Raw genomic sequence first — 27,103 nt, forward strand, 5'->3', positions numbered from 1 at the left:
TCCCGCTTGTTGATGCCAAAGGAGCAGTATCAGGCACGTGATCGCTGCAGACTGTATAGATACACTTTGTGATGTAGCCCGATGACGGCTATCTGGGCTCGGGCGCTTGAGCGGGCAGGTTCACGCAAACTTCGAGTGTGTCTGACGGCGATGCAAGGCACGAATACATTTCCTCAGCAGGTACAGGCAGGCTATCCGGCGTGGCCGTAGAGGAATCGCGCTTTCTTTTCTGCGTAACGCTAGAACTCCCCACCTTAGGCTGCTCCTTCTTCATGTAGGACGGATAGTGAGGAAAAACGCTGGTCACTGCACCTTGCGGAAGCTTGCGCCTCTTCGTGTCCTGGCGAAAGTCACTCCCCCCCCCCCCCAAAAAAATGAAGGCTGCATATGGCGGAATAATTTCAATTCGAACCCTGCTCCCAGTTTTTTCTTGCGATAACTTGGAGCCATTGTTCCCGCCGCCCTTTGTCCGCAGGTATGTCATGAAAGGACACTACAGGGTCTTTCTTTCGCTGGCTCGACCTACAAAACGGCACAAAAAAAGCAGCGCATACTGAGGTGTAAAACACCAGAGGAACATCACCGTTACAGCCAACAGACGGACCTTCGTCTACCGCTGCCAGAAACCTACGGGTTAGAAGTGTCGTCTGCAAGTTCACGGAGGCGGGAATTATGGCCCCGGTCCTTGTTATAGTAACAATTTATTTCACCGTTATTTCTTATTGCGTACAGAGATTACTTCTTATATTGTCATTGCGAAAATACCCAATAACGTTTGTAGTTCTTGCTTGCAGACGACAAAAGAAGCGCGGCGCGAAACATCCGCAAACTGCCGGAGAACGTCGTCTGCAAGCGGGTAATGGGGCTTCTGCGTTGCCCAGTGGGCGCTACAAAAATGGTGCTAAAAAGCGCCCTCAATCCGAAACCAAGCTCGGTCGTCTGCTTCGGAATGCACGTTTACAATATGGACCCGCCACTTTCGGTTGTGTTCAATGTGTTGTACCACCGCTTGCAGCGAATATCCAGCGCCGAAGTTTTTTCAGGGGTGGCACGCTGCGTAAAGGCAATAAATTATGCAACCCGTTCAAGAAATAAGCGGGGAAGTTTTATCGCGGTGTCAATCGCAAGTGAAGCGAGTCACGTACGAAGTTGAACTTCAGGCAAGGTTTGCATGCTGCTAGATTCAGGCGCACAAACGCGAGGAAATGCTTGCTATAAATGAATTCACAGCAGCGATAAGCAGACATGTGTACGGAACTGCTCGAGCGCACGACGGTACGCGCCGCGACGGCAGCGGTCTTTCAGCTTGCCGCGATGTACGAACTGCTCGAGCGCACTATCGTACGTACGCGCCGCGACGGCAGCGCTCCTTCAGCATGCCGCGAAACGGCGGGCCTCCTGCAATATCTGTTGACTGCATGCCGCTAAACAAGTAGTCATGCCTGCGCTGTAGTAACGGCCATCTGTCCCTTTAGCAACTGATAAATAGCTGATGGTATGCATATGAGCTCGCAGTAACGTATACGTGCGAATCGCGCTGCAGCGCGAGCTCGGGCGCTGCTCGCTTGATGTAGCTTTTAATGACAGCGCTCGAACATCGATGTGCTGTAATCAATACTGCCTTGCAGCGCTGCCTCAACGTGCTGGCTTGAGGTCAAGGATAAGCACATTTAACTCTCAAACCTGTGCTGCTCGTAGTGGGGTTGTGAAGTTATCCAGCGCGCCCGACGCTCCGCTTCGTGAGGCCTTGAAGGAAAACGCTAGAATCTGATGTTGGGATTCAAGCCTTCTTGCTCGTGGCAGCTCACGACGCATCAGTAACGACGGTGACGCCTTTTCGAGGCTGAGCTAGGTCTCGATCTCTGGATCAGCGTCGCCGATTCCTTCTGCTTCCAGCATTACGGCACACGGAGAGCCCGTTTTCGTGAAACTAGGCTGCGGCCTGCTGGCAGCGCGGTCGGCGTGGTCTGTGAAAAGTGACGAGCCTTTCCGTACTCGAAACAGGACAGAAAAAAGTGCGAATCGACGTAAAACTCGGGCACGAAACGTGCTTCGCCACAGCATGGGCTCAGTACTACCACGGTACTACTATAGTGCCTAGAATATACTTACATTCTAGGCACTATAGTACTACCATAGAATAAAGGCCAACTAAAGACCAGATGACGTTTTTCGCCGCCACCGGCGCTAGACGCCCATACGGTGTAAAGCCCCTATATATAAATATAGGGGCTTTAATACGGTGAAGCCGCCAAGCGGCATCTCGGAGCAAAAACGAGAGGCTTACAGGAGAGAAACGCGGCAGGCACAAAAAAAAAGTATATATATATATATATATATATATATATATATATATATATATATATATATATATATATATATGGCGCTGAGCCGTGCTCCCTCAAGGTACTAACCACTGTACTATAGTGCCTAGAATATACTTACGTAAGTATATTCTAGGCACTGTAACTGTACTCAAGGGCTGCAGAAGATAGCGCCAACCTTTCCTTTCTCAAAACGAACCACTCAGGCTGCTTCAGAAAGAGAGGACAGGGGGCGCTAGCTACAGTCGATGCATCAGCCTGTTGTTTCAGTGGCTGCTTCAGTAGTACAAAGTTGTTCTTTATTCTATGTCTCAGATGGCGCATCGATCGGGAGATTTGTCTGGGAGGTGGGGAGGTCTGCAGAGCATTTCGAATTGATAATGATAAATCTTAGCCACGGACAAAGGAGTCACTCTCAGCGATGAATACTACTACTGAAGTCAAAGTCTGCCTCCTTGGAGTAAGAGGACCTCATGACATGTGAATTCACCTGCTTATGTCAGCGGAACTGCGCGACGAGTCAGCTGTTAGCGCGTAACCTGTTGCTATATGCCATGTGATTATAATGGTTTGTGCTGCAGGCCCGTGCACTACAGATGTAGCGGTCCTTTATCATTTGTGGATATTACTGTGTGATGTCGCATTCAGTTTGAGTACCCGCTGAAAGCTTACCGGGCAGGTCTATTTGCTTGCAGGACTCCGGCGTTGGGAAATCGAGCATCCTCCAGCGGTTTGTGTACAATACGTTTAATTCCAGCGCGGAGAGCACTATAGGGTGGGTATACATTTATAACATCAGTCGTCCTTACTTGTTTCGTGTCCGGTACTCGAATACCACTTTCTCTGAAGTGGCGCACAGCACACGCTTCTATTAGCTCCTGAAAACTGGCTGTTCATGTAGTTGGCGTATTCTGTAACTTAAGTTTCTCACTTTAAGCACAACTTCATATCTTGTGTTTGAGGAAAGTGCTATCTTGCAACATCGCGCTCAGTCTGTGCGATAAGTGAAAAAAAAAAAAAAAAAAGAGGGATGGAGGGGATACCCCGTTTTTTTGTTTTATTTTTGTTTTGTTTTTTTGTTCGTTAGGTCTCGTGTTTGTAGGCAAGTGGAACATGTGTACCCAACTAAGGTGGCTGAAAAATAAGCTTACTTGCGAGTGAGTAACATGCTATATACGGTGTTATAAAGCAAGCATTGAAAAGGATACTTATGCCTCATCACACAGGCAGTTTCACGTTCATTGAAGTCTGTTTGCGTAGAGCTTTTCCAGCGTAATGGAAGTACAAGGCATGACTGAGCATTGCAGATTCAAAGTCAAGGATGCTTCAGAACTGCATGTAGCAGGGCTCGATCTGCACAGAGTTTGAGCTTGCTCATAGGTTCCCGTATGACATGTGCTGAGCACTTAACAAGGAAACAATATGTGCCTCGATAGTGATCGATATGTTGTGTTACGATGAATTTTCACGATAATTCAGCCTTGAAATGACCCATGTGCGGTGCTTTTTCTGCATGTGATGACAAACCTTCTTTTGGTTTGCAAGTGTGCACTTGACTAAGTAGAGCTGTTATTCAACTGGGAAAAGGAATTTGTAAATTTACAGTAGAGGGAAAATGAAATCCGAACAGTGGTGCGCATGCCCGAAGGATAAAGTATAAACCGCATGCACACGATCTTGGGCGCGACAAGCGACGCGATGGAGATCGCGGTCACTCGTCGCCTATAAGGGCCCATTCACACTTGCAACTAGGCGAGGTCACGCGACCAATTGCGATTGGTGACCAGAAAGCTACTCAAGATGAACGATGTTCACACTCACAAATGCGACCGACGAGTTGCTAAACTAAAATGTCTCGCGATGTGCCGTTCACGTCTGCTTGAAATGTCATCGCCGCGTAAAATAAGCGTCGGCGTATACGGATGTCCTGTTCCTTCGCATCTGATTGGTTCAGCTGTTCTGCGACTGCAGTCGCGCGACTGAAAAATCGAGCAGTGAGCGACTGGCCCAAAACGGTCGCATTTCGAGAAAAGCGGCCATTTGCAACTACTTGCGACTAACTTGTTCGCGCGACCTCGCCTAGTCGCAAGTGTGAATGGGCCCTAAGTCATACCGCATGCGAGTGACATCTCCCCGGTGTTGCCGGTATGAGGTCAGCAAATGCGGGCCGAAACTGGCGTGACGCGTGCTTTATTAATTTAAGTTGATGTGTTTTACTGTAAAGAGCAGCATAAATATTTCTAAAGGTCTTGCACTAGGTTCTTATCCTTGCACGTATCAAAATTCCTTGCGACAATCGGTAGTACTCGACTGATGTACAACTCGTTCCGGCTTCGCACTATTGGCTAGTAGCTCGTAGCACTTCTGGGCGACGAGTGACGAATTCTAGATTTCCAGAACCGAACGATCTGTTCGCGCGACGGGGCCCGTTTCGTCGCTCGTCACCATCACGCACAAAATCGCTCTCATGCGGTTTGGGCTTAACTGAAGGTATAGTGGGTAACGTCTGCCGGTTCTCCTTGTCAACATGAGTTTGCAAATGGTTTTCATGCAGAGTGTGGGTTTGCTTGTCAACTGTAATAAATGTAAGCTATGTTATATTGTTTGCTGCTTGTTTCCTCATCCAACCCACTGCAGTGCCATTGCCACCTTGTCAGTACCGTTATGGTGGCTTGCACTGCTGTTGCTCGTACAGCATGATATTGGTGACACGTTCTCGGTTTCCTGACCTGCATTGCTTTACTCCCACTGTCAAAGAGCTTCCAGAGTGTAATCATTGTATCAATAAGGCCAGGAATATATCGCACTGCACGAGCAACACCAGTGCTAGCCACCATAATCATACTGCAAGGTGAGAATGGCACTGCAGTGGGTTATAGTACAGGCAACATTATCGCAGTAGGGTAAACAGCTCCGCAGTCAGTGCAAAAGCCCTATGCGCGTGCATGTGGGCAAAGATGACTGGCTGACGACATGCACTGTACCGTCAGTTATGCTTTGAGCATGCTGTTCGCATTTCATTTGCCATCGATAATACATCTGGCCCTTGTATATCTATAAATAATAAGCTGACTCCAACCAAATAAGGGAATTTAGTTGCCCGACATTTCGGAGCCAATTTGGCTCCTTCAGGGGGTATTCTTCGGAGGTGGCGGTGGGCAGCCTTTAAAAGGTCCATCCTAGGAAAGGAGGAGGGGGAGAGAGCGGAAGGTGGGGAGACACTTGACAGGGCACCTGTTCTTGACAGACGGAAAAGGCAAAAGGGTGGGGTGGCATTCTGTTGAAGAGGGGGCGGGCAACGGCATTCCGTTCCAGGGGGTAAAGCACCCGCAGCATCGGTCATCCCAGCCGACCAGCAACGCTGCAGCCACCCCACCCTTTCGCCTTTTCCGTCTGTCAAGAACAGGTGCCCTGTAAAGTGTCTCCCCACCTTCCGCTCTCTCCTCCTTTCTTACGATGGACTTTTTAAAAGCTGCACACCGCCACCTCCGAAGAGTACCCCCTGAAGAAGGAGCCGAATTAGCTCTGAAATGTCGGGCTAATAAATTCCCTTATTTGGTTGGAGTCACTCTCTAAGTCTTAATCAATTTTCCCAACCAGACAGGTAATTCTGTCGAAATGTTTAGCTTCAAGTCGATACAAATGTTGCAGCATGCGCTCAAATCTTTGAAGTAATCGGGTGTTTCATTTGTTGGCTGCAGAAAGGGCATACTTGTGTTTAATTCTATTGTCTGATTTTATTTTAGGGCATCATTTATGATGAAAAACCTGGTGTTGCATGACCGTACATTCAAATTTAATATTTGGGACACCGCTGGCCAAGAAAGGGTATGCAATGTGTTTTCTATATTTGTGCCATCATTCTGTGAATCTGCAGAGTTGGTTCTCGTTTCCTTAATTTGGGTTTCTGGCATGTTGGGTATTATGACCAAATTCTTGTTTTACTGGGAGTATCGGGGCGAGTAGCAGAGGGGGGGTGTCAGGGTTTTTCTATTAGGGGTGCAGAGCATGATTCTCCATTTTCGCTTAAGGTGCGGGGGGGGTCTCTCCTTGCCCCCTCTCCTTGCCCCCTTTAGAGCTGCCCCTGGCTAGTAGACATGAAATTTTGCTTCAAATAAGGGACACAAAAGGTTAGGAATACAATATCAAAATGTGTGTACAGCATTGTGTGCAGAATAATTTGCTTGTAAATTAATGTGTGGTATAACAGATGCCACTCTACTGTGTGGAAATGTTATTTATGTGTCCCATAATGGCGCATTACAAGTTCATGCTCTGCTCATGCACCAGCTTCAATAATGACATATTTGGCAGCATCAGTTGTTCACATTTTGTGTGAAACACCTTGTGTTTTTTTCTGTGCACCTAAAACAAAACTTATCAGGTGTCAATATTTATTTAAAGCAGGGCTAGGAACATGGGGTGCTTGCTGGAAACTGCCATCTGACATTTCATAAAATGAAAGACACGGATGGTAGAACTATTATGTGTTATCATGTACTCGAAGGGTTGCACGGAGTACAGTTTCTGTCATAGCAGCACACGGAACATAGCGTTTATGATGGTGTTTGTGTAGCATATTTGACACTGGCTGTTACTCGATTTACATGTTGAATGTTTGCTTGGCAAGCTTTAAATGAAAACTTTTGAGAGTAAATCTTTTTTTGTAGAGAGATTGTGTGCAAAAAGCCGGGGATCTAATTTTTTTTTTTTTTTTTCATATAACATGCCTTGTATGGATACTAACAGCATTTCTTATCAATGAATTCCTCTTAGCCCTCAACCATGGGATTTTGGGTTTTTTTTTTTATGCTATAGTTGAGGAATGGTTTTCCCGACACTTCGGTCTTTAAAGAACTGTGATGTGAATAATAATTGACGTTTTTATGAAAAACTTTCGAGCTATTTTTATTTTGCTTATTCTGCTAACAAAACATTCGAAGATGACATAGAAGTATTGTTTGTCCATAAAATATTCACATTGGTTTGCAGTATCGAGCTTTGGCTCCAATGTACTACCGAGGTGCTGGGGCTGCTGTCATTGTTTATGATATCACGTCCATGGTAACTATCTCATGCTGTCTCAGATATATTGTCTTGCTGTCTTATTGTTGTACAGATTTCGTTATACAGATTTTGTTATGCACCTGCTTGTGCAGAACCCATTAATCTTGTGTAGAGCACTTGAGCAGTTCACTGTAGCACAAAGAAACCCCTGAATATTGCTGCTAGCTTTGAAAGATATGTTCTTGTGCCTCTGTGGAACCATACAGACACAAGCGTGCATGAAGCAGCTGCTGCCACATTTAGCTCTTTATGTTCTGCAGGGGACCATGTGAGAATTCTGGGCAGTATATTGGCACACACTGTACAGCAAGCTCTTCGTGTTGCTGACTGTTATTGAATGCCATATGTGATACTTGATTAATGAAATAAGCATGTGCTGCCATTGCAAGTCCCACCAAATGTTTCAGAAAATGCACATATGAGCTCACGCCGACTGACTCTCTCTCAATGATTGGCATATGAATGTAGTGTTGCTGATGATATTCGCACATTTCAGGAGAGTTTCAATGCAGTGCAGAGTTGGGTGCGAGAGTTACAGCTTCATGGGGATCCAAACATTGCCCTGGGTATAGCTGGCAACAAGTGTGACTTGGAAGATCATCGAGAAGTGAGTTTAGCAAGTGAGTTATTACCCCTTTATTTCATTCTTATTACTCATTTCTGGGAGTTTTCTTAGCAAATAGTTTTTGTGGAGATATAGCTGCTTTGTGTCATTCAACAATTTGGAAGGTTGAATGACTCCAGAGCACAATGTTCTAGCACAAGGTTTCCTCATCATCAGCTGTATTGTGCTATGGAAAACATAAAATGTTTCTAAAAGGAAGCATTCTGGCATTCCTCACTCCTTCTAGGAACACTGCACAGATGAAAATAACCATCCTAATGACATTTCAGATATGATCCCTGGCTGCTCCATTCTGTTGCTGCAGCCCTATGAGAAAATTGTTTTACTGTATTGTTTAATCAATTTCCCAGTTAAAAATGGCAGCACTTGGTTTCCACTGGTTTTTGCAAGTGCAAACATGGAAGGCAGTGTTACAGTAACAGTGACAATAAAAGAAATAATGTTGTACTGCTATAATTCTGTATTGCTACTGTTAGTACTTTACAACCATCACAAGTGTTGAAGAAGCATTTAGACGACCTCCAAGCTGGTACAGAGTAACTATGGGGTAGTGCAAGGTTGTTAATATTGTTGCATGGCCTATAGATGGACGTACAGATAAATTGACAGCTGGAAGAACCCATAACTACCTCTGTGAAAAAAATCTGGCTACAAAAATCTGGCCAGGATGATTTCCTCTTGATGCTGAAAGGAGTGTGAAATTGTTTTGATAATGCCAGTTATCAAATAGGGACTTTGTTAATAATTCATTTCCCTACACCTGCAATGATTTGTTGAAGGTTCCTTAAGCTTCTGAAATCATGTTAGATAAGTGTGAATATGATCTGCTTACTGTCATATAATGAATTGCTCAAGTGGAGGAAGATGTGGTTCATGTATGAGGAAGTGCGAAATAAACCATGTCCATTGCAGACATACCATCCTTGAGCTTAATATGCTCAATTCAAGGGATAGGGACAACGGCTGTCTGTGTGTATGTCACCACAGCATCATGACAGTCGTTTGTACATATACACGGTTTTGTAGTGCTGCAGGACAGTACACATTCACTGTATCGATTCCCATTGTTGCAGGATGGTCATTCTGTAATGTATATTATCCTACTTGAAAAGCTTTGAAATGCGACAATTTCACTGTATTAGCTATGTGAGTGGTGTTCATTGACGCAAAGTCCCAGCCTGATTCAATTGATTATGCACTGCCATATTGCATCATCCTTAATGACTGCAGTTTCAAGTTTTATGGCTCACCCCAGATTATATCCTATGTCATAGCTCTTTGATGGTCGATAGTTGGAAATAGCTGAAGAACAGCATCAATTATCATGCCGTGATAGATTTCTTGACTGAGGACGGATCAGTGCTGGAAAATATTCATGAGTGCACAAAGTCAAGTACTGCGCACTTTCATATGCAACTGTGAAAAGGCGAGCCGGTTTGTTTAGGCACACCAGAAAGACATTGGAAGCCGAGCCGCAGGCTGATAACCCAGTTAATGTAACCACTGAAGAAGTCGGGCAGAAATCGGAATTTGACTAATAAACGCATAAGTTTTCCATGGTCTGTGTTCTTCATTTATCACTTTCAGGGATACTTTTATTCTTACTTGACATGGCAGCTGATGTGATACCCCACTGGAGTGATGTTTTCTACACACTAGCTGAGCCACTCAGTCCTCACTGAAAGTGATTGATCAGGAATACAGTGCCAGGCTGCTACAGATGTGAGCATCAGTATTGGGTCTGATGAAGCTATCCTGCATGCACTTACATTAATGTCAAAGGTCTGCTTTCACTGTGTGCTGATACCATCATGACCGGGCAAGGTGGGTCTTCACTGTATGAATCGGGACACATGGTGAACATGGGCATCATAATCGTGAAAATAAAAAAATATATTTACATGATATGTACAGGGCAGTGACTCTATCAGAGTCTCGAGCTATACTGCTTAAAGTGGGGTGAGACTTTGAAAGGTGACATAAACATTGTTGTACTTTTGAAATTCTTCAGATGGTATTGGATATATAGTTGGGGCGGTCTGTGTAAAGCAGAAAATCTAAAAAAAATTTTTAAAGTTTTTTGTTGGTGTTTCTGTTTTTTCATAAATGTACACTTCTTGTCACAACTATTACTCCCAAAGCTTTCACTTTTTGCAGATGAAGGGACAGTGGTATCTTAGACAACTGGAGCTAGAACTATGTAGATACATAAAGTTATGCAAAAGAAAAAAAAAAACTTTTTCTGCTTTCACTTTTTGCAGATGAAGGGACAGTGGTATCTTAGACAACTGGAGCTAGAACTATGTAGATACATAAAGTTATGCAAAAGAAAAAAAAAAACTTTTTCTGCTTTTACATAGTGCAACTGGCACTATAAAACATTCTTCTTATTTGTTTATTAAACTTGGCTTGCGGATATTCGTTCTAGTCACAAAGTTGTACGAGGCAACAACTGACATTATGAAAACGCCAGCTGACATTATGAAAAAATTTTGAGTTAATGTACAATCAGCAGTGTTTAGAAAGAGGTACAAAAGTGTCCTAGCATTGTGTTCTGAGAAAACTACAAATAAAGTGGTGTCAAACTTCATGATTTATCGAACTACTATCCAAGAATTAGTCTTTTTCGAAATAAACATTACTGCAGTCCTTCTCTCTCTTTCTGCGGTCCTTTCATTGCTGTTTTGCTTCGGCTTTCAGTTTGAAGTCGCTTTTTTTACCCACTGTGAGTCCATCAATAGTACACACATAGAAACGCAAAGGGCCAGGAGTGACCCTTAGGCACTTTAGCATGCTTGCATTGTAGCAGTTGCCATGAAACTCCAAAGAAGGCTCATCCAGAATAGCAGCGGTACGGTGGCTAGATTGGTAGGTGTGCCGACCGGCGTAGTTCACTGCTGCTCCGCATCATGACAGCAGGAGTGGCAGAGTGGCATTATGTCTGCATTCTGGTTCCACAGACTAAATGGTAGTAATTTAAATGGGAGAGGAAGATTTGTAAATTTAAAAATTTAGCATACTCAATTTAGGAGGAGGACGGTGCAATCTACGCGCGGATCTAGCCTTGCAAAGGCATGCAGGCAATTGCTCCACCTGAGCATCTCCTTTTATCATGCATGAATAAACATCCATATGAACACGCAATTAATCGCAGCATACAGTTCACTCCATATCCCATAGGGCTCTCAACTGCATTACCCAATTGGTAGTTGATGTCTATATAATGCGAAGCATTCATGATTTGTAGAGAATGGTTGTATGGATAATGTAATTGTTGTGTAGTGAATGGTTATGCAGAGATTATACGATGCGGGGTTTATATTTATAATTAAGACAGAATGCTTCTAATGGCAAGATATAAAATTGAAAGCAAACTAAAACCCAGTGACACATAATATTTTACTGCACTATCACTGGTATTGGCCTATGAAAAACAGCAAGATGAGCTGCACTATCACCTGGATAGGCCTATGAAAAATGGCGAGAGGAGCTGCACATCACTGGGATTAGCCCACCAAAACTGTGGTATACTTCGCCTGGCTGTCCGCTAAAGAGTGGGTGCACTTGGAGGAGAATACTCCGCAGTAAAACTTGGCCGACTCTGGAAGTATGTATTAGTATCTAATCAAAACGCCCATTACTATATGGCTAAAGTTTTGAAATACAATGTTCATATGGTCATCCCGTGTTAGTTTTTCAAGAAAATAAACTCCCCAAACTTGAACATATCTGACAATCTCATTTCTTGTAGAGATTAAGGTAACTGCATAATCACGAATGATTTGCCTATTTTTTGCTCTAAAAGTTACTGCCTTGGTTCTTGGGGTATATATTTTAACTTGTAATTGTGTGTCCATGACTCAAAAGATTCAGAACTTGGTTTACATTTGTGAAAGTCTCTGCACTTGATGGAGAAGTCGCATATTTAATCTGATGAAGTCAGAGCTTTATTATTTAAATACAGTTTAAGGAGCAAGGGACCCAGGAGGCTGCCTTGAGGAACACTTGAAATTATTTTCATTTTATATTTGCACCTCTTATTAATACCTCTGGGAAAGATGGCTCTTCAAAAATGTGAGGGCCTGTTCACGTGTACCATAATAATTCAGTTTCTCGAAAAGAATATGATGGATGTAATCTAATGATTGAGTTGATAAAAGCTTCAAGTTTGATTTGAAATAAAAACCGAAAAAAAAAGTATGCTGAATTTAAAAAAAAAACATTTTAAACCACGCTAAGCCCTGTACATAATTAGAGCTATCTTTGACAAGAAAAATTTTATAATTTCTCTGACAATCGGTTTCTCTTTAACAGTAGTTGCACCACGCTTTATCATGTTTTGGAATTGTCAAGCATGGCTTGCACAGTGTTGCTGCAAGAGCATATCAAGATCAATTATGAATGCTAAAATGTAATGTTAGTGGGATCATTGATGTAACTATTTTTGTTTAGTGCACTTTTAAGAAACGTGAAACCAATTGCAAAACATGATTTTGTGAGTGCGAGGATAAAAAAAATGCAGAAAAAACTGCTTAAGGACATGCAGCCATGGGGTGTACAAGTTTTATTGTGCTTGTAGACATCCCCTTGCTTGCCCTCATATACTTCTCTCTTCAATTAATTATTTCGTCAAGTACCAACAAGCCGAAATTTCCCAATTGTTATTTTCTTAGTTTCAAGGTACATGACTCTTTTATAGAAAAAAGTCTCTGTTTTGCCTGAAAAGCGAAGCATCGATTGCGATAGCAAATTAGACAGCTATACAAAGTAAGGAGAGTAGTTTTATTGGCTGTATAAACTTGTAAACATTCGCTTACAAACTAAATGAACAAGCATTGTGTCAGCTCACAGGCACATGAACTTATCACACTCGGTGACCGCAGACATCATTATCATCATCCTATATTTATGTCCACTGCAGGACGAAGGCCTCTCCCTGCGGTCTCCAATTACCCCTGTCTTGCGCTAGCTGATTCCAACTTGCCCCTACAAATTTCCTAACTTCATCACCCCACCTAGTTTTCTGCCATCCTCGACTGTGCTTCCCTTCCCTTGGCACTCCTTCTGTAACTCTAATGGTCCACCGGTTATCTAGCCTATGCATTACATGACCGTGGACACTGTCAAAATGCTGGCGTGAGGAAGCGCGGCAGCAGCAGCCAGCGAAGTGACCTTCGTGCTGTGTATCATTTCAACGCAAACTGAGCAGTCAAAACACAGCACACGTAAAGCTACGAGCCGTCGGCCCACCTAGGCTGCCCTCAAAGCAGATCGCATTCAAGATAAAGTCCGCACGACTGCGCGCGACCAAAGTACAACGCCCCTCCCCTCCCCCGGTGCCATGCGCGCGACGGAAGACGGTGCGCTTTTTCCCTGCTTTCTTCCCTTGAGTGCGCATGATTTAAGCCAAGGTGTCGGCTCACCCTCGCACGCTTTCAGTCGCACGTACAGCACACGCGTGCGGCGACGGTGTTAGCGCCCTTGGTCTTTAAACGGAACATCACGGCTAAGCCGACGGCAAAAATGTGCCTGGAGTGTTCATATAATTGCTATCACAATAAAATATAAAACGATGCGAGAAGTATTTTGCCGAGGTTGTCCCGTGTTTCTTTTACACAATAACACTTATTTGCATCGTAGGAAAAATTTCACCCGAAAGTGTGCGTGCTACCCACAATGAGAGCAAATAAAGAACTCTGCATCAAAAAATTGCATGGCTATTGTGTTCCTTGTTCTTGACACGGATGCTGAGCTGGCTAATGTGCAGGCACCCGAGCTTAGTCCTTCAGGATGAGTGGCAAGGTGGAACCAATCAAGATTAATTTTGTTGTAGCATATGCCTACATAGCTTTGCTCTTGCCTTTGTTTTTTGTTTTCTGTTATACTAGACATTTCAAACATCGCTGAAAACCTGTGGATGAGTGACTGGTGGCTTGCATTGAGTATACATTCACAGTGAAAGTGGCCCGCATTGGTGGGTTGCTTTGCTGCAAATTGGTCAATTTTCTGGTACTCAAACCCTCTGATTGCAGCAAATTGATAATACTGTACTTTGCTAGATCATCGCTTTTTATGTGAAAAAGGGAAATTATTCCGGTTATAAGTTAAAGTACAAAATGTCAGGCAAACCGGGCACTCAGCCACACATTCTCCATTTTCACACTTCCTTTGTGCTTCATAGTTCTGTTCATTTTGTATAATGCCTGGCCATTTATTATTACTGATCTGTCTCATACCTAATGTCATGTTTTCCTGCAATGCTGCTAGAGCACTGTATTAATGTACCACAGCGACCATTTAACAATTTCATTTCTTGAGAATGACATCAAATGCCTTCTGTAATGTTAAAATGCTGGGCGGCAACAAAACGAAATTTCTGTGGATAACACAGTGTGTGACTGACCACACACGGGGCACAGGACACAGGTAAACACAGTGCAGCAATGTCATTGCAAGGCCCAATGCTGCAGTTAGGAGACAGCGTATGAGCTATTATGAGGGCACCACAATCACTAAACACAATTGTCACAGGTACCCACGCCGTACATGCACATTCACTGATGGCTAGCAGTTCACTTGAGCAATCCACACTGAGCAAGGTTCCAACAGCCCGCCATGTGAAGACTTCGCCCAATCTTATGGTGAATAGTGCATTTGAGAATATTTCATACTCTGTAGTGCAAACTTGAAGTCTCTTAAGGCTTTAAAAAATCAAGCAGGGCAGGTTGAGCCTGTGTAAAGCAGCCTTCATGTCTTCAGGCCGCAAGGCTCAAGAGGGGGAGGATAAGGAGGAGGGGAGTGCGTTCTACCTCGGGCGGCTCCGCCGGCCGCGCGTGCTCGCCCAAGCTTCTGTATCTTGAAATCATCTGCGTTGGGTCACAGTCCGCCGTGCGCTGTGTTTTTGCGGCTTAGTTCGCGTTGATGCAAGACGCAGCACGAAGGTCAATTCGCTCGCTGCTGTTGCCGTGCTTCCTCACTCCAGCGTTTTGAAAGCGAGTTTCGGCGGTCATCGAGTGAGATGTGTTCATGTTTACCTGTTCATGCGTTACACCGTGCTTGTTAATTTAGTTAGTGAGTGAATGTTTACAAGTTTATACGGCCGATAAAAGTGCTATCTTTACTTTGTATAGCTGTCCATTAATTTTCTATCGCAATCGATGCTTCGCCTTTCGGGGAAAACTGCAGCTTCTTTTCTTGTTTATTTTTTAAATTCCAAAATAGGCCATTGCCTGATAATTCGAATCTGACCACTCAGCATGCAAGCGCTTGAGCCCTACGGCTACCCCATTAGCCATGCCATTTAGTGGCAGCATGTCTCGGTGGAGCTATAAAGGCTAGTAGTCGAGCTTAGGGGATGATGAATACGTAAAAAGAGCCTATTTTCAACATGCCCTAGGAATATTTTCAAGTAATAACTGCAGCTCACAATGTCTGATTACAGTATTTATGCAATTCTCATGTGGGCCATTTTTTTACCAAGAAAATTGGGCCAAAAATTGTCTACACAGTGTAATCGGATACGAAACCAAACCACGTATGGAGCGTTCATATGTTCTACCACATAGCACGGCTGTATTACGGCGAAGCCCACATTGCAACTGAGGGTGGCAATGTGGGCTTGTTGGTAATGTATCTTGGAGGGTTTAAGGTAGCACGATTAACTCTTTCCCTACCATGGGGAAAATAGGTGTTTTTTGTATGTTACGGCAGATGTTTTTTTCTGAAGAAACTACTGCACTCAATATTTAATGTAATACATAAACATGAAGCAAAATGAACTTTTCACGCATAAAAGTTTTACGAGATGTATGCCACAAAATAGATATAAATTGTTAAAATCAAGGTTGTGTGATAAAATTGAACAAAGTTTGTAAAGACACGTTTGTGTCTACTAAGAAAAAGATGTTACGAAAATTATGAGATATACAAAATGCATTGCCGTCTATTTGGCATTAGGCACTATCTCCAAAAAAATCCAAATTTTTCGCTGAACATGTGTTTCGTTAGAAGAATTTAACTGCAAGCACTAAGTTGGGCGTGCCGGGCTGCGGCCGCCATTGTTTCGGGCTGTGGCGGCCAATGTTCCGGGCTGGTTTGCGTCGTCGTTGCTTTCAGACTCAAAGTCCGACGAAAAGTCAGCGTCCTCTGACTAGCTGCTATTTGATGTATCATTAAGATCAGCCTCAGAGGTAGCGGAATCACGATATCGGCGATCTCCCAAAGCGTGCGCCGTTTCCGGTGCCGAACATTTTTGCGTTCTGCATTGATGATCGCGAAACTTCGGAGCACGTTTAAAAATCACCGCTTTGCGGGAAAAAAGTGAACTGCTCTGAAAACAAAAATAGAGCTTCTTCTCTTTCACGTCCGATGGCGCAGTGTGTCTGTGAGTGGCGCTGAAGGTCTCAAAAGTGGCATTTCAAACCATCGATAGCGGGTGGCCATCTTTTCGTTCGCCTTCGACGATTGCAAAACTTCGGAGTGCATTTAAAAATCACCACCTCACGGGAAAAAGGCGAACTGCTTAGAAAACTAAAATATAGTTCTCCTTCACGTCTGTAGCGCAATATGTCCGTGAGCGGCGTCGAAAGTGGCGTTTCAAACCATCGATAGAGGGCTAACCATGCTCACTGGGCGCGGTACGGAAAGAGGTAAAAGACAGGATAAAAGAAGACAAAAGAGGTGTGTGTCCCTGTGTGTCTTTTTTCCTATCTCTTAATCGCGATGCCGTAAACCCTACAAGAGCCATTGTGCAACACATTGTAGACCCTTGGCCATTTTTCTTTCTAAATAATTGGATGCGTGTTATATATAATTTTGCTTAAAAGCTTTAATGTCATTTATATAGAAAGCTTGCACACGTTTGATTTGGGAGCGTGTTAGAAGCTGTTCCTTGCGCGCCGGCGATATCCGAGTGTAGCCGCGAGGTGCACCTTTTGCGATTGGCTCTGTGGTGACTTCGACAGCCCGCACCGCTGCGGCCGCTTTTTTGTCGGAACACGAGCGCAGATATATCTCGCCCGGTCCCAAACGCAACAAGTCATTTCTTTTTTTCTACGATGCGCCTTTACGTGGCCAATCTTCGTTCTTTTTTTTTTTTTTTTTAAGAACGGGACGTTCTCCCGCAGAACAGCGTGGCAGAGTAATGAACCTAGTATACGGTCTGGCAAAGACTGTGCTGGCTTCTCGCCCCTATGTATGCCTTTAGATGACACGCGACAAAAAAAGAAAAAATGGTGATCCCTGTCTTGTTTCGACAAAAAGCAGCCGCACCCGCGCGGGCTGTCGAAGTTGCCACAGCGCACCTCGCGGCTACACTCGGATATCGCCGGCGCACAAGATACAAGCACGGAAACATGCACGCTTGCAGTCACGGAAGGACGCCCATGCGCACAATCGTTGGTCTCGACACCAGGGGTGCGCCGCTAGAAGGAGAGGAGGACTGCTTCGCCACGCGCTCGCGCCCCCCGCAATATTTTGTGGCCGAGTGTACATCTGAATAAAATTTCTATTGTGAAAGGGCACTAGTGACGTGCACTCCTATCTTGGTCCTTAATATTAGATCTGAGTTATTGTTTTGTTGGCCAAGTTCTTGTGTCTGTGTCAAGCTTAGAATTTAACTTTTGTAAATATATATGCATAAGGGACAAATTTATGCACATCCTGCTTGATGGGCTGAAGAAAAATTTTGTTTATCAATTCACAGTGAAGCTGTCTATATTTTATATGGAAAATATTACTCAGAAAAATGCGATATGATTTCTATTTGATTTTATGTGTAAACATATAGAATTCAGTTATACACCTTGAAATGGTTTTTTATATAATTTTACAATTTTTAGATCAATATTGTGTATTGTGACCACAAGAAAGAAAATGCTTTATCACCAACTGTGTATGTTATTTGAGGTGCTTGAGTACCATTGGTGAGCCCTGGTGTTGCAGTATCAGCGATGTTTTGCAGTTTGGGCCCTAATAAATGAGATGTCATTATATTTTGGGCAGAATAAATGGAACACATAAGTATGTATTGCTAAGAATGTGTGGCAACTGTCTGCACTGGTTGGTCTGTGTGTTGCAGGTAGTCTGTGCTGGCATTGCAGCTTGAAATAATTTTTATTGGTTTTGTGACAGCCTATCGCATCTTCTCTTTTTTGTGTATGTGTCCCCTTCAGCTGGAGAGTCATACGCCCACCAGCATGGCGCAGTTTTTGTTGAGACTAGCGCTCTTAAGGCCACTAATATCCAGGAACTTTTCATGGGAATTGGTGAGTAAAAAAAATATGTTGTGTAAAAGTGAGCACAAACAGATTACTCCAGCCATAAAATATCGCCGTACAGTCAAACCTGCTTATAACAGCCCCCTCTTAAACTGAAATTCTTTCTTGGCATGCACAATTTTTCATCGACAAACCCTGCAAAAAACTTTTGGATAATTTTCCAGTTAGGTTAGAATGAAGTGAACTGCAACACAGCTGTGCCACTGCCAGTTGGTACATAATATGGGGCACACATTGGAAGCTTCGCGAGCATACGCGCCTGGAAGTTGTCGGGAAATGATGATCATTGACATGATCATATGATCATCATTTTCATTGAGTGTTTGCCATGATTTTTGGAACTGTTTCAAATTTAAAAGTTCTCTACCTTGTCACCTTGCATACTGTGCTATATGCATTGAGCACCAAGCACCAAGTAACATGAAGATTACTTCATGTTATAACTTTATGTCTAAATGGTTCTTGAAAAGCTTAAGCACACTTCATTTATTTTTTTCCTGCTTGGTTTTTGAAGCGAGTGTCTGTTTATTGTGGCTACTCTACTGATTGTGCCCGCCTTCATTTGCACCAGACTTAAAATGACAGACGTAGTCTGTGCATTACAAATCCAAAAACATAAGCGTGAGCTTAGTGGAGCGAACTTGTGATAGAGGTTACGTGTAAGTGGCAGTGTTAGTGCACGGTGCAGCTGTGTGTTCCTCTTGCTAGGTCGCGTTCCGTAAATGTACAGTTAGCCTCACAAACCTGATGTATTATGAGCCCTACACTACTAAAGATCATAGTTAGCAATTTCTGGCAATATATGTGATGTGTTGCATTCAAACGTTAATAGTCAATCTATCATCTTGTTGTCTACGTTATAAGTTTGAGGACAAGTCAGCTAATGATAAACTTCTTTGATAGCAATAACTTTTTGCCCCATGAGGAAGTTGTGGCGGGTTGAGCTGTGCAGTACGGTAGAATCTTTTTATAGTGAAGCAGTAGGTTGTGAATAAGCAGATATAATGAAGAGAAGCCAGTGCCTTAAACAATATTTTATAGGCATCCATCTATTTTACTGCAATGAGGAAGCCTATTTACAATATTGGTAAGTTATTAAGACCATTGCTGGTAGCTTCCGAAAAGCGATAGACTTCTGTATTGATGTTTCTGCATCTAACCACAGGAGTGATAGTGCAGTCCATAGTGATATGCAAGGCCACAGACTACTTTCAAGCATCATGTATATAGAGGACTGTTGCATCCTTAAAGATTTTGTGCAGTATTATTAACCCCAACAACTGGCATACTCATCAGATGATATTCAACTGAGTCTTTCATGCCTGTACTGCCATCAAATATCTGACTGATGGTGATGACAAGGTTACCAAGAAAAAGTGAGGGGGAGTCAGATTGCACCAGCTCTCGACATAATCTGAGATGTGAGCAATGAATGCACAAAAGACAGGACAATCTCATCAGCCTGCTTGTGTGGCTTGAAATATGTTTCGATGGAGGCCAAATGCAAAAACACCCGTGTGGTTGCGTTGTAGTGCACATTAAAGACCCTAGGTGGTAAAAATTAATCCGCAGCCCTCCACTACGGCGTGCCTCATAATCAAAACTGGTTTTGGCACGTAAAACCCCAGAAAGAAGAAGAAAATGAATTGCAGTGCAAACGAAACAACCACACAGAGAGGGCACACAAAAAAGGAATAGTGCTTGTGGCATTAGCTTTTTGTGTGCCTTTTCTGTTTGCTTATTTGGTTTGTACTGTGATAAACAATGAATGAGAGAAATCAAATGGACTGACAGGAGTTCACCTAGTGGACTATCCATTTTGGGCACCATTGAATGGCTGGAGCTGTACGAGTGAGGAGGAGACTGGCTCTGTGCGTCGGTCTCCTTCTCGCTCATACCTAAGACCAGCCAATCGGCACATCAGCAGCAGCCGAAATGAGCAGTCCACTAGGTGGACACTTACAGATTACCCCCCTGCACTGTCCCTACATTAAAATCAGCAGTGTCACTGTTTGCATGCGCACGCACACACACCTAAACGTACACACACATACCCCCATGTTTTTTTTTTTGTTTTTTTTTGTTTTTTTAATGGAAACAGATTTTTAACAAATAGGATTTAACCGATGCAGTGATGCTTCCCTCACCATTCATTCTTTTATCAGGCTGGAAACCAGGTGGTCCATTTGCCAATTAACTAAGATTGATTAATGAACTTGAATTATTGATTTTGATGCCAACATTGCAATGGTAGCATTTGAGGAGGACGCTGCAGGAGGCAAAAGCAATTTAAGCCATTCATTGTTAAGATATTCGGCAACAAAAATTCACCTTTTCTTGCTTCGATACCAAAACAAGATCCATGAAGTGTGCCAGAAGCACTACCCATATGATGCTTCCTGCCTCATTTGGATTCTTTATGTGAACAGGTTGACTGTCTGTGCGCACCTCATATCTTATCTCACGAAGCTCATGTCTTGGTGACCTACTGTAGCTTGCTGTACAAACATGCAACAACAGATTGGACGCAGGTCATCGCAGTGAGCTTCTTTACGTCATGACAGCGTTGAGAATACCGTGGGCAGTGCTTCCAGTGCTGTTTGTACACCCTGGTGTGGGATTAAAGCAACAAAATATGAAGCTTTGTTGACTCATATTTTAACAGGGAATGGTGTTTTTAAAATCGCGTAAATTGCTTTTGCCTCATGTCGCATCCTCCTCCTGTTATTGCAAAAGCTAATTTGCGAATCTTAGATAACTAACGAATGAACTGTGACTGGCTGCTTGACCATGTTGTGCCCAACGTGCTGAAAACACGAAGAGAGAAGGCATCACCGTATCAGTAAAATATTTGTTTCAGTTAAATTGGATCACCTGATATATTGACTACTACTTTTTGCCAGAAGTGTAATTTTTTTTCATGTGCCTAATACTTACTGAACTTGCTTTTCCATTTGCTTTTTTCCTTTTCTTTTCCTTTAAAATTAAAGCCATGAAGGTGCCCGTAGCCCAAGGAGTACGGCAACCAGAACTGAAGCTTAGCCTCAGAAAGAATGCGAGCAAGAAGTGTTGCTGAAGCTGAGGATTAAAGTCACGCATCTTGGTTCAGAGACATAAGGAACAAACAGACCTTGTTTGCCAAATGGCTCATTGCCTTGCTTCCTGTGCTTGAAGCCCGCCACAAGCCTTGTGCATTCCGAGTCATGAGGCTGAACACGTCCACGCTGTAGGAAGTGCAACGCACATTTTGGCCATTGTCCTTGGTTATGTTCCATCTTTGTGCTGTGATGTATTTTATTGTTAAGTGCTGCAACTGTACATTTTTCTCTTTCACCTGAACCTTTTGTAAAATATGATACTTATAGTATCGAAAACAGTGAACACTTTGTTTACACGACCTTTCTGTTACTCAGCTACGGAAAGGTGCTGTATGTGGTTTCGCACAGCCTTGTAAAGGATATGCGCAGGGGTCCATATGTCGTAAGCACTTCTGTGAGAAATGATTCACTTAGCTGTAATTAGCGCCAGTCATAGGTCTATGTTTTTCATATAGTACATAGAGGGCACACTCTATAATACCTCGTTGGACACCCCAGAGAAATAAAATACTTGAGAATGGTAACACCTGAAGATCTTGCTTCTGGGTGGGCTACTTTCTCATAAGGTATATATTTTAAATTATTTTACACCTGTGATAAGCAGTGCTTTCCCATTTGTGAAATGCAGTCACTGCAGTGAACTGGCAAGTACTCCTTATTGCTTGGTTCTGCTTCCATTTCAATGAGCTCAATGGCAAGCCATGTGATCTTTGATTGCTTCTAGAGCACACCCATTGCTGCTGCCTCCACGGCTTCGGCTTGCATGTTGACTGTATACTGGTGCACAGAACTTGTGTTTTTTTTTTTTTTAGACGTATACTTGATATGTGTGAAAAGCAAAATAAACATCAGTGAACACTGTTTCATTGTGTTGCAGTAGCAGACTGCAGTTTGCTCACGCCATTCTATGGTTTTGTTTTAGCTCGGACGATACATTAGTTTGATTTTTATTTATAAATGTGTTTGATGCCTTTATTTAATGAAAATATTTTTCTCTTGTAGATCACTTTACTAGAAGCCAGACTCATAATAGCAAATGTTTGCTATGTGTTTGTCATGTGAGGTATTCAGGGGACGTATTCTGTGACGATCCACTTCGGCGATACTATCGCCTTGGCCATCAGGCACGTGCTGATTGGCATTGCCTTGGCCATCAGGCACGTGCTGATTGGCTGGTTGAGCAAAATCAGATGACGTAGTGTTCAACCAGCCAATCAGCTCATACAATTTTGCTCAACCAGCCCATCAGCACTCTTCTGATGGCCACTGGCGTGGCCAAGGCAATAGTATCGCCAAAGTGAATCGTCGCATAATACGTCCCCAGTTGCGTGTGGTATCCACTTGATTGTTCATGACCACTTGCCTGTACAATGCATGCAGAAGAATTTGCTTTTGTAAGTGTTCCAAAGATGTTGATTGGTTGTCACGGCTCTTATTTCACACAAATTGCTTCAAGGAAAATGTTGAATCGCTCATTAGTGAGGCTCTAAATGCTAGGCTAAACTAATTTTTCTAAGGTTCTCTAATGAAAGTTCTTAGAAATGTAGAGTTCGTAAGCTTAATCATTCATTTTGCAAGTGTGATTCTACCTTGACAGAAGCTCTTTCATTGCTTAACGTTTTGAAGAACATGCCATGTAAAACTAGCCTTTGCATAGAAGGCAGTAAGCAGTAGGACGCATATATTTTTGGTACATTCTGATTCTACGCCCATGTGTGATCAGGAAAACTGGCATGTGAGCCAAGTCTCTGCATTTTCCTCTGAGGAACTCGTGACAATCAGTCCAACAGAAATGTTACAAATGGTTTTATGTGCATTATTGCATCTAGTTGCAGCAAATGCCACCCGCAGCAGTGGCTTAGTACCTATGATATTGTGTTGCTGGGCATGAGGTCGCAGGTTATGTTTTTGGCTACGGCTGTCATTCCGATGGGGTGGAGTGCCAAAATGTTTCTTTACTGTGCTTTGGATGCAAATTAAGAACCCCAGGGGGTCAAAATTAATTTGGAGCTCTTCACTACGCTGTCCTTCGTAGCACATTGTGCAGCTTCAAGACTTTAAACCCCACAGTTTAGTGTATGTTTAACAAATGCCACAGCCATGAATGAGCCCTGGGTCTTGTATTAACATGTATGAGGCATTAGTGACATGATGATAATCCTTTTCCGCTGTTTTCGTTTTTAGTAAGCTAAATGTTTTGTTCCTTCATATGACCACAGCAAGTGAAGGTTGTCTAATGTTTGTTTTGCATGATTCTGTAGATTCTGCAAGTCAGTATTGCCCATCAGTGTTGGAAAACTAAAGTATTGAATGGGATGTGAAATATAATTGGTGAGATTTAATGTCCCAAAGCAACAAAGGGGCTATGATAGACATTATAGTGGAGGGCTCTAGATTAATTCTGACCACTTGATGATAACTGACACAGCAATTCTCTGAGGTCATTTATTTGTTGCTCTGTAGATTGTTGCTTTGCTCGCACAATTGTGTATTATTTAAAATTCAAACAAGATTCCTTTGTTCTTGTTTGTTTTGTTTGTTTGTTAAAAAATATGACATTTGCTTGGATAGTTTGTAGTGCTTAGCTCATATAATAGTATTACAGTTCCATTTGCTTGTCTGTGCTTTATTCTTACCACTGGCCACTAAGGGTGATAATGGCTAGGCCTTCTTCTGTTTGAGCCAGTGGCAAATGGGGAAGAAAAAAAGATTTTATATTTATTTCCCAGGGGAATTAGAAAGGAACTTTTTATTTTTCTCTTTGGTCTCTATATCATTGTTCAGATGCCATAGAAAAGGTTGAGAGACTCATTTACTGTTATTTAGTGTTGTATGGTGCGGTCTACCATTAGGGCCAACACAAGAGCACTTAGCTCACACTTCAGGACTTGCCAGTGTGGTCCACTGTGAAAGGAAACATAAATGTATAACATGTGCAAATGTTTTCCTCTGGCAAATGTGCAATTGCCTGGCTTTGCACCAGCCACAAGATAACTTGTGGTTTGTGGCTCCGGCGCCTTTCTACACCCCTGTGCAGTGCATAGCTTCAGCTAGCATTTGCCGCTAGAGTGCCAACGATTTGAGAGCCACACATTGGGGTGCTCCCTTTAGCAGTGGGCTGCACTATACCAGCATGCCAAGAAAAACCAGCACTGTTTGTGATGGATCATGTGCTGCAGAGCCACGTGCTTTCCAACTTGCCACTGAGGGAAATTCACTCATGCGACATGCTTGTGTGTTCACTCTACAACACTTCAGTCCCTGGATTGTCATCACTGTCTGTTTTGCAAATCATCATGACAAACTGCTTGTGTGATTGTGAAAGTTTTGGTAGTGTGTGTGGTGAAAAAATCATGGCATTTCTTATAGTGGAGGTCATTTTTGTCCCATGGAACTGGAGATTTACAGCCTTCTTTTAAAATCATGAGAAATTGATATTAGAAAGGAATGTTTGATTTTAAAAAATGTCTTCTCTATCTAAGGGCATGCTCAGAGCATGCATTTGTGGACCCGCGTGGTTGCTTAGTGGCTGTGGTGTTGTGTTGGTACTAGTACGAGGTCATGGGGTTGAATCCCGGCCGTGGCGGCCACATTTCGATGGGGGCAGAAATAGAAAATGCAAAAATGTCCGTGTACCGTGCATTGGGTGCACGTCAAAAAACCCCAGTTGGTCAAAATTAATCAGCATCCCTGCACTAAGGCGTGCCTCATATTCAGGTCATGGTTTTGGCACGTGAAACCCCAGAATTTAAGAAAACATGCGTTTGTGTTAGGCTTCTGGCAATAGTAGTATTTGACAAAAAAATGTCACATTGTACATTGTTGCCCCTCCTGTGCTTAGACACTTAATATTACAGTACAAATTTCTGTTAAATTTGCCTCCTGTGCACCGTTGTATTCCTGCAGCCAGTGTTTATGCTAAAGACCACCATTCAGTATGACTCAAGTATTGCCAGCGCTTGGAAGATGCCCCATGCTAGCTGAAGCCCAGTTGGTCAAAATTAATCAGCATCCCAGCACTTGGTCATTTCATCATTTATATTGGGAGTGCAGTGAATTTGGATTGTAATAGCTGTAACAGCCATGCAACACTTTGGGAGATAGGAGGTAAATATATATCTACAACAGTTAGAATAGTCACAGATATTTTGAACTAGTGTTATCGTGATAATCTATGTACAAAAGATGGTTACTGTCTTATGCTGGCAGAATGTAACATTCATAGAACTTTTGCTATGGTTTGGTTTGTGTTTTTATAGACCACCCACTGCCCTTTATTGAGATTTGGCATAACTTTAGTGCTTTGTGCTTTATGGTTTAAGTTTGTGTTATGATTTTTTTTCTTCACACCTTTTACTGTTTGTCTTAATTTAAGTTTTGTTTGACTTCATACAACAGTCACATTTTTGAGGTTAGTTGCCTACCTGTGTAAGCATTTGTGCAGATAGTATTAGGTTTTTATTAGTATGGCTGTTGCTGATGTTCTGTAGCATCTGTTAATTTCCTTGGGGATGTGTATTTGTATGTTCCAGGCCTGAAATTTCCTGACATTTAAACTTGCTAGAGTATGTCATGTTAATCCTTTTATTAGTAGTTCAGAATCTGTTTGTTTTGGATTGTACACTGAAACACTGAAGTCATTATTATGCTGCTGGAGCTAGAAACATTTATACTTGAAAAGTTTCTAGCTGTTTGTCAACTATGTGTCACATGCAGCAATCTTGTAGCCACAGCAAGAGCTTGGGTAAACACTATAGGCATGCTACTATAATGCATGCTTGGAATTGCAAATATATTGAGATATTTTTGTCACTCAAATGCAACAGTGCCTTAGACATGTACAATAGTATTTATACTTCTACAGTACAAACTGAACCGGGCTGTGCAACATATTTAGAAGGTATCATAAATGTATAAAAGTTTTATTGATTATATTATATGGGAAAGTGCACTTTTAAGCACTGTTGTCTATTTTGCAATGACAAATCGAGTGCAGTTCCCTAGCTGGATTTTTTTTTTTTTTTCCCCATGTGCGAATGTGCAATAAAATTATGTGCTCTACACAAGCAGCTTTCATTTATGTGTTTACTGATTGATGGAAAAAAAAAAGTATATATACTCTGGAAGACTTCAGGCAACCAATTATATCGTTTCTGCATGGCAACAGGTACATATCAAATGTTTTGGCTCAATCGTGGCATACATTTATGCTGTAGAATAACTGTGCAGCTTGTTGAAAGTAAAAATTGATTCATACAATGTTTTCTCGACAATCTTCGAATACTGCAACAGTATACATAGTTTGCACGTGCGTCACTTCCGCACCGGTCCGCGAGCCTGTCCGCCATCTTTAGGTACCTGCGGGCCTGCGGAAGCGTGCTGGGGCAGGCTGCGCGCGCTTACGCGTTGTTGATTCGAAGTTCCTTCTCGCGTCGTGATCATGCCAATCTGCGTGATTTTCGGTTGCCGCACAAGAGGTACCACTGCCGCGAAGCCGAGCTACGCAGAACCGGGCGTAGGTCCACACCAAACGTAAGAACATGGCAGTGCGAACGCACAAGAATGCTGTCGGAGAAACGTCGGTGCCTGTGGCTTTCCCGGATAAATCGGAAGGACCTGAACAACGTGCGTGTCGTCACTTTGTTTCGGGTAAGTATATAACACGCCAAAACACTGCACATCACGCATGATCGTAAAAGGGCGGCAGCGAAA

The 27,103-nt window shown here is 42.9% G+C and overlaps 1 protein-coding gene across 4 annotated transcripts; it reads left to right on the forward strand.

Moving 5' to 3' along the window:
* Positions 1 to 2,617: 2,617 nt before the first annotated feature.
* LOC119433218 (ras-related protein Rab-31-like) lies at positions 2,618 to 24,729 on the forward strand. Of its 4 annotated transcripts, none has more exons than XM_037700375.2 (7): positions 2,618 to 2,784; positions 3,020 to 3,099; positions 6,071 to 6,152; positions 7,317 to 7,388; positions 7,888 to 8,011; positions 18,189 to 18,281; positions 21,284 to 24,729. In XM_037700375.2, the coding sequence occupies exons 1-7, from the start codon at positions 2,746 to 2,748 to the stop codon at positions 21,367 to 21,369; spliced, it is 576 nt and encodes a 191-aa protein (XP_037556303.1). In that variant the 5' UTR covers positions 2,618 to 2,745; the 3' UTR covers positions 21,370 to 24,729. The 4 variants fall into 4 exon arrangements, with proteins under 4 accessions (XP_037556303.1, XP_049527377.1, XP_049527381.1 ...); XM_049671420.1 differs by having other exon boundaries at positions 3,020 to 3,054; XM_049671424.1 differs by lacking the exon at positions 7,317 to 7,388.
* The last annotated feature ends 2,374 nt before the right edge of the window (positions 24,730 to 27,103 follow it).

The sequence above is a fragment of the Dermacentor silvarum genome, chromosome 1, assembly GCF_013339745.2.
Source record: "Dermacentor silvarum isolate Dsil-2018 chromosome 1, BIME_Dsil_1.4, whole genome shotgun sequence".
NCBI classification, from domain to species: domain Eukaryota; kingdom Metazoa; phylum Arthropoda; class Arachnida; order Ixodida; family Ixodidae; genus Dermacentor; species Dermacentor silvarum.

Excerpts from the sequence above, each read along its gene's own strand:
- LOC119433218 (XM_037700375.2), top strand. The coding sequence starts at position 2,746 with ATGAATACTACTACTGAAGTCAAAGTCTGCCTCCTTGGA. Across the intron at positions 6,153-7,316 it reads ACACCGCTGGCCAAGAAAGG|TATCGAGCTTTGGCTCCAAT; the intron begins GTATGCAATGTG and ends ATTGGTTTGCAG. Across the intron at positions 7,389-7,887 it reads TTTATGATATCACGTCCATG|GAGAGTTTCAATGCAGTGCA; the intron begins GTAACTATCTCA and ends CGCACATTTCAG.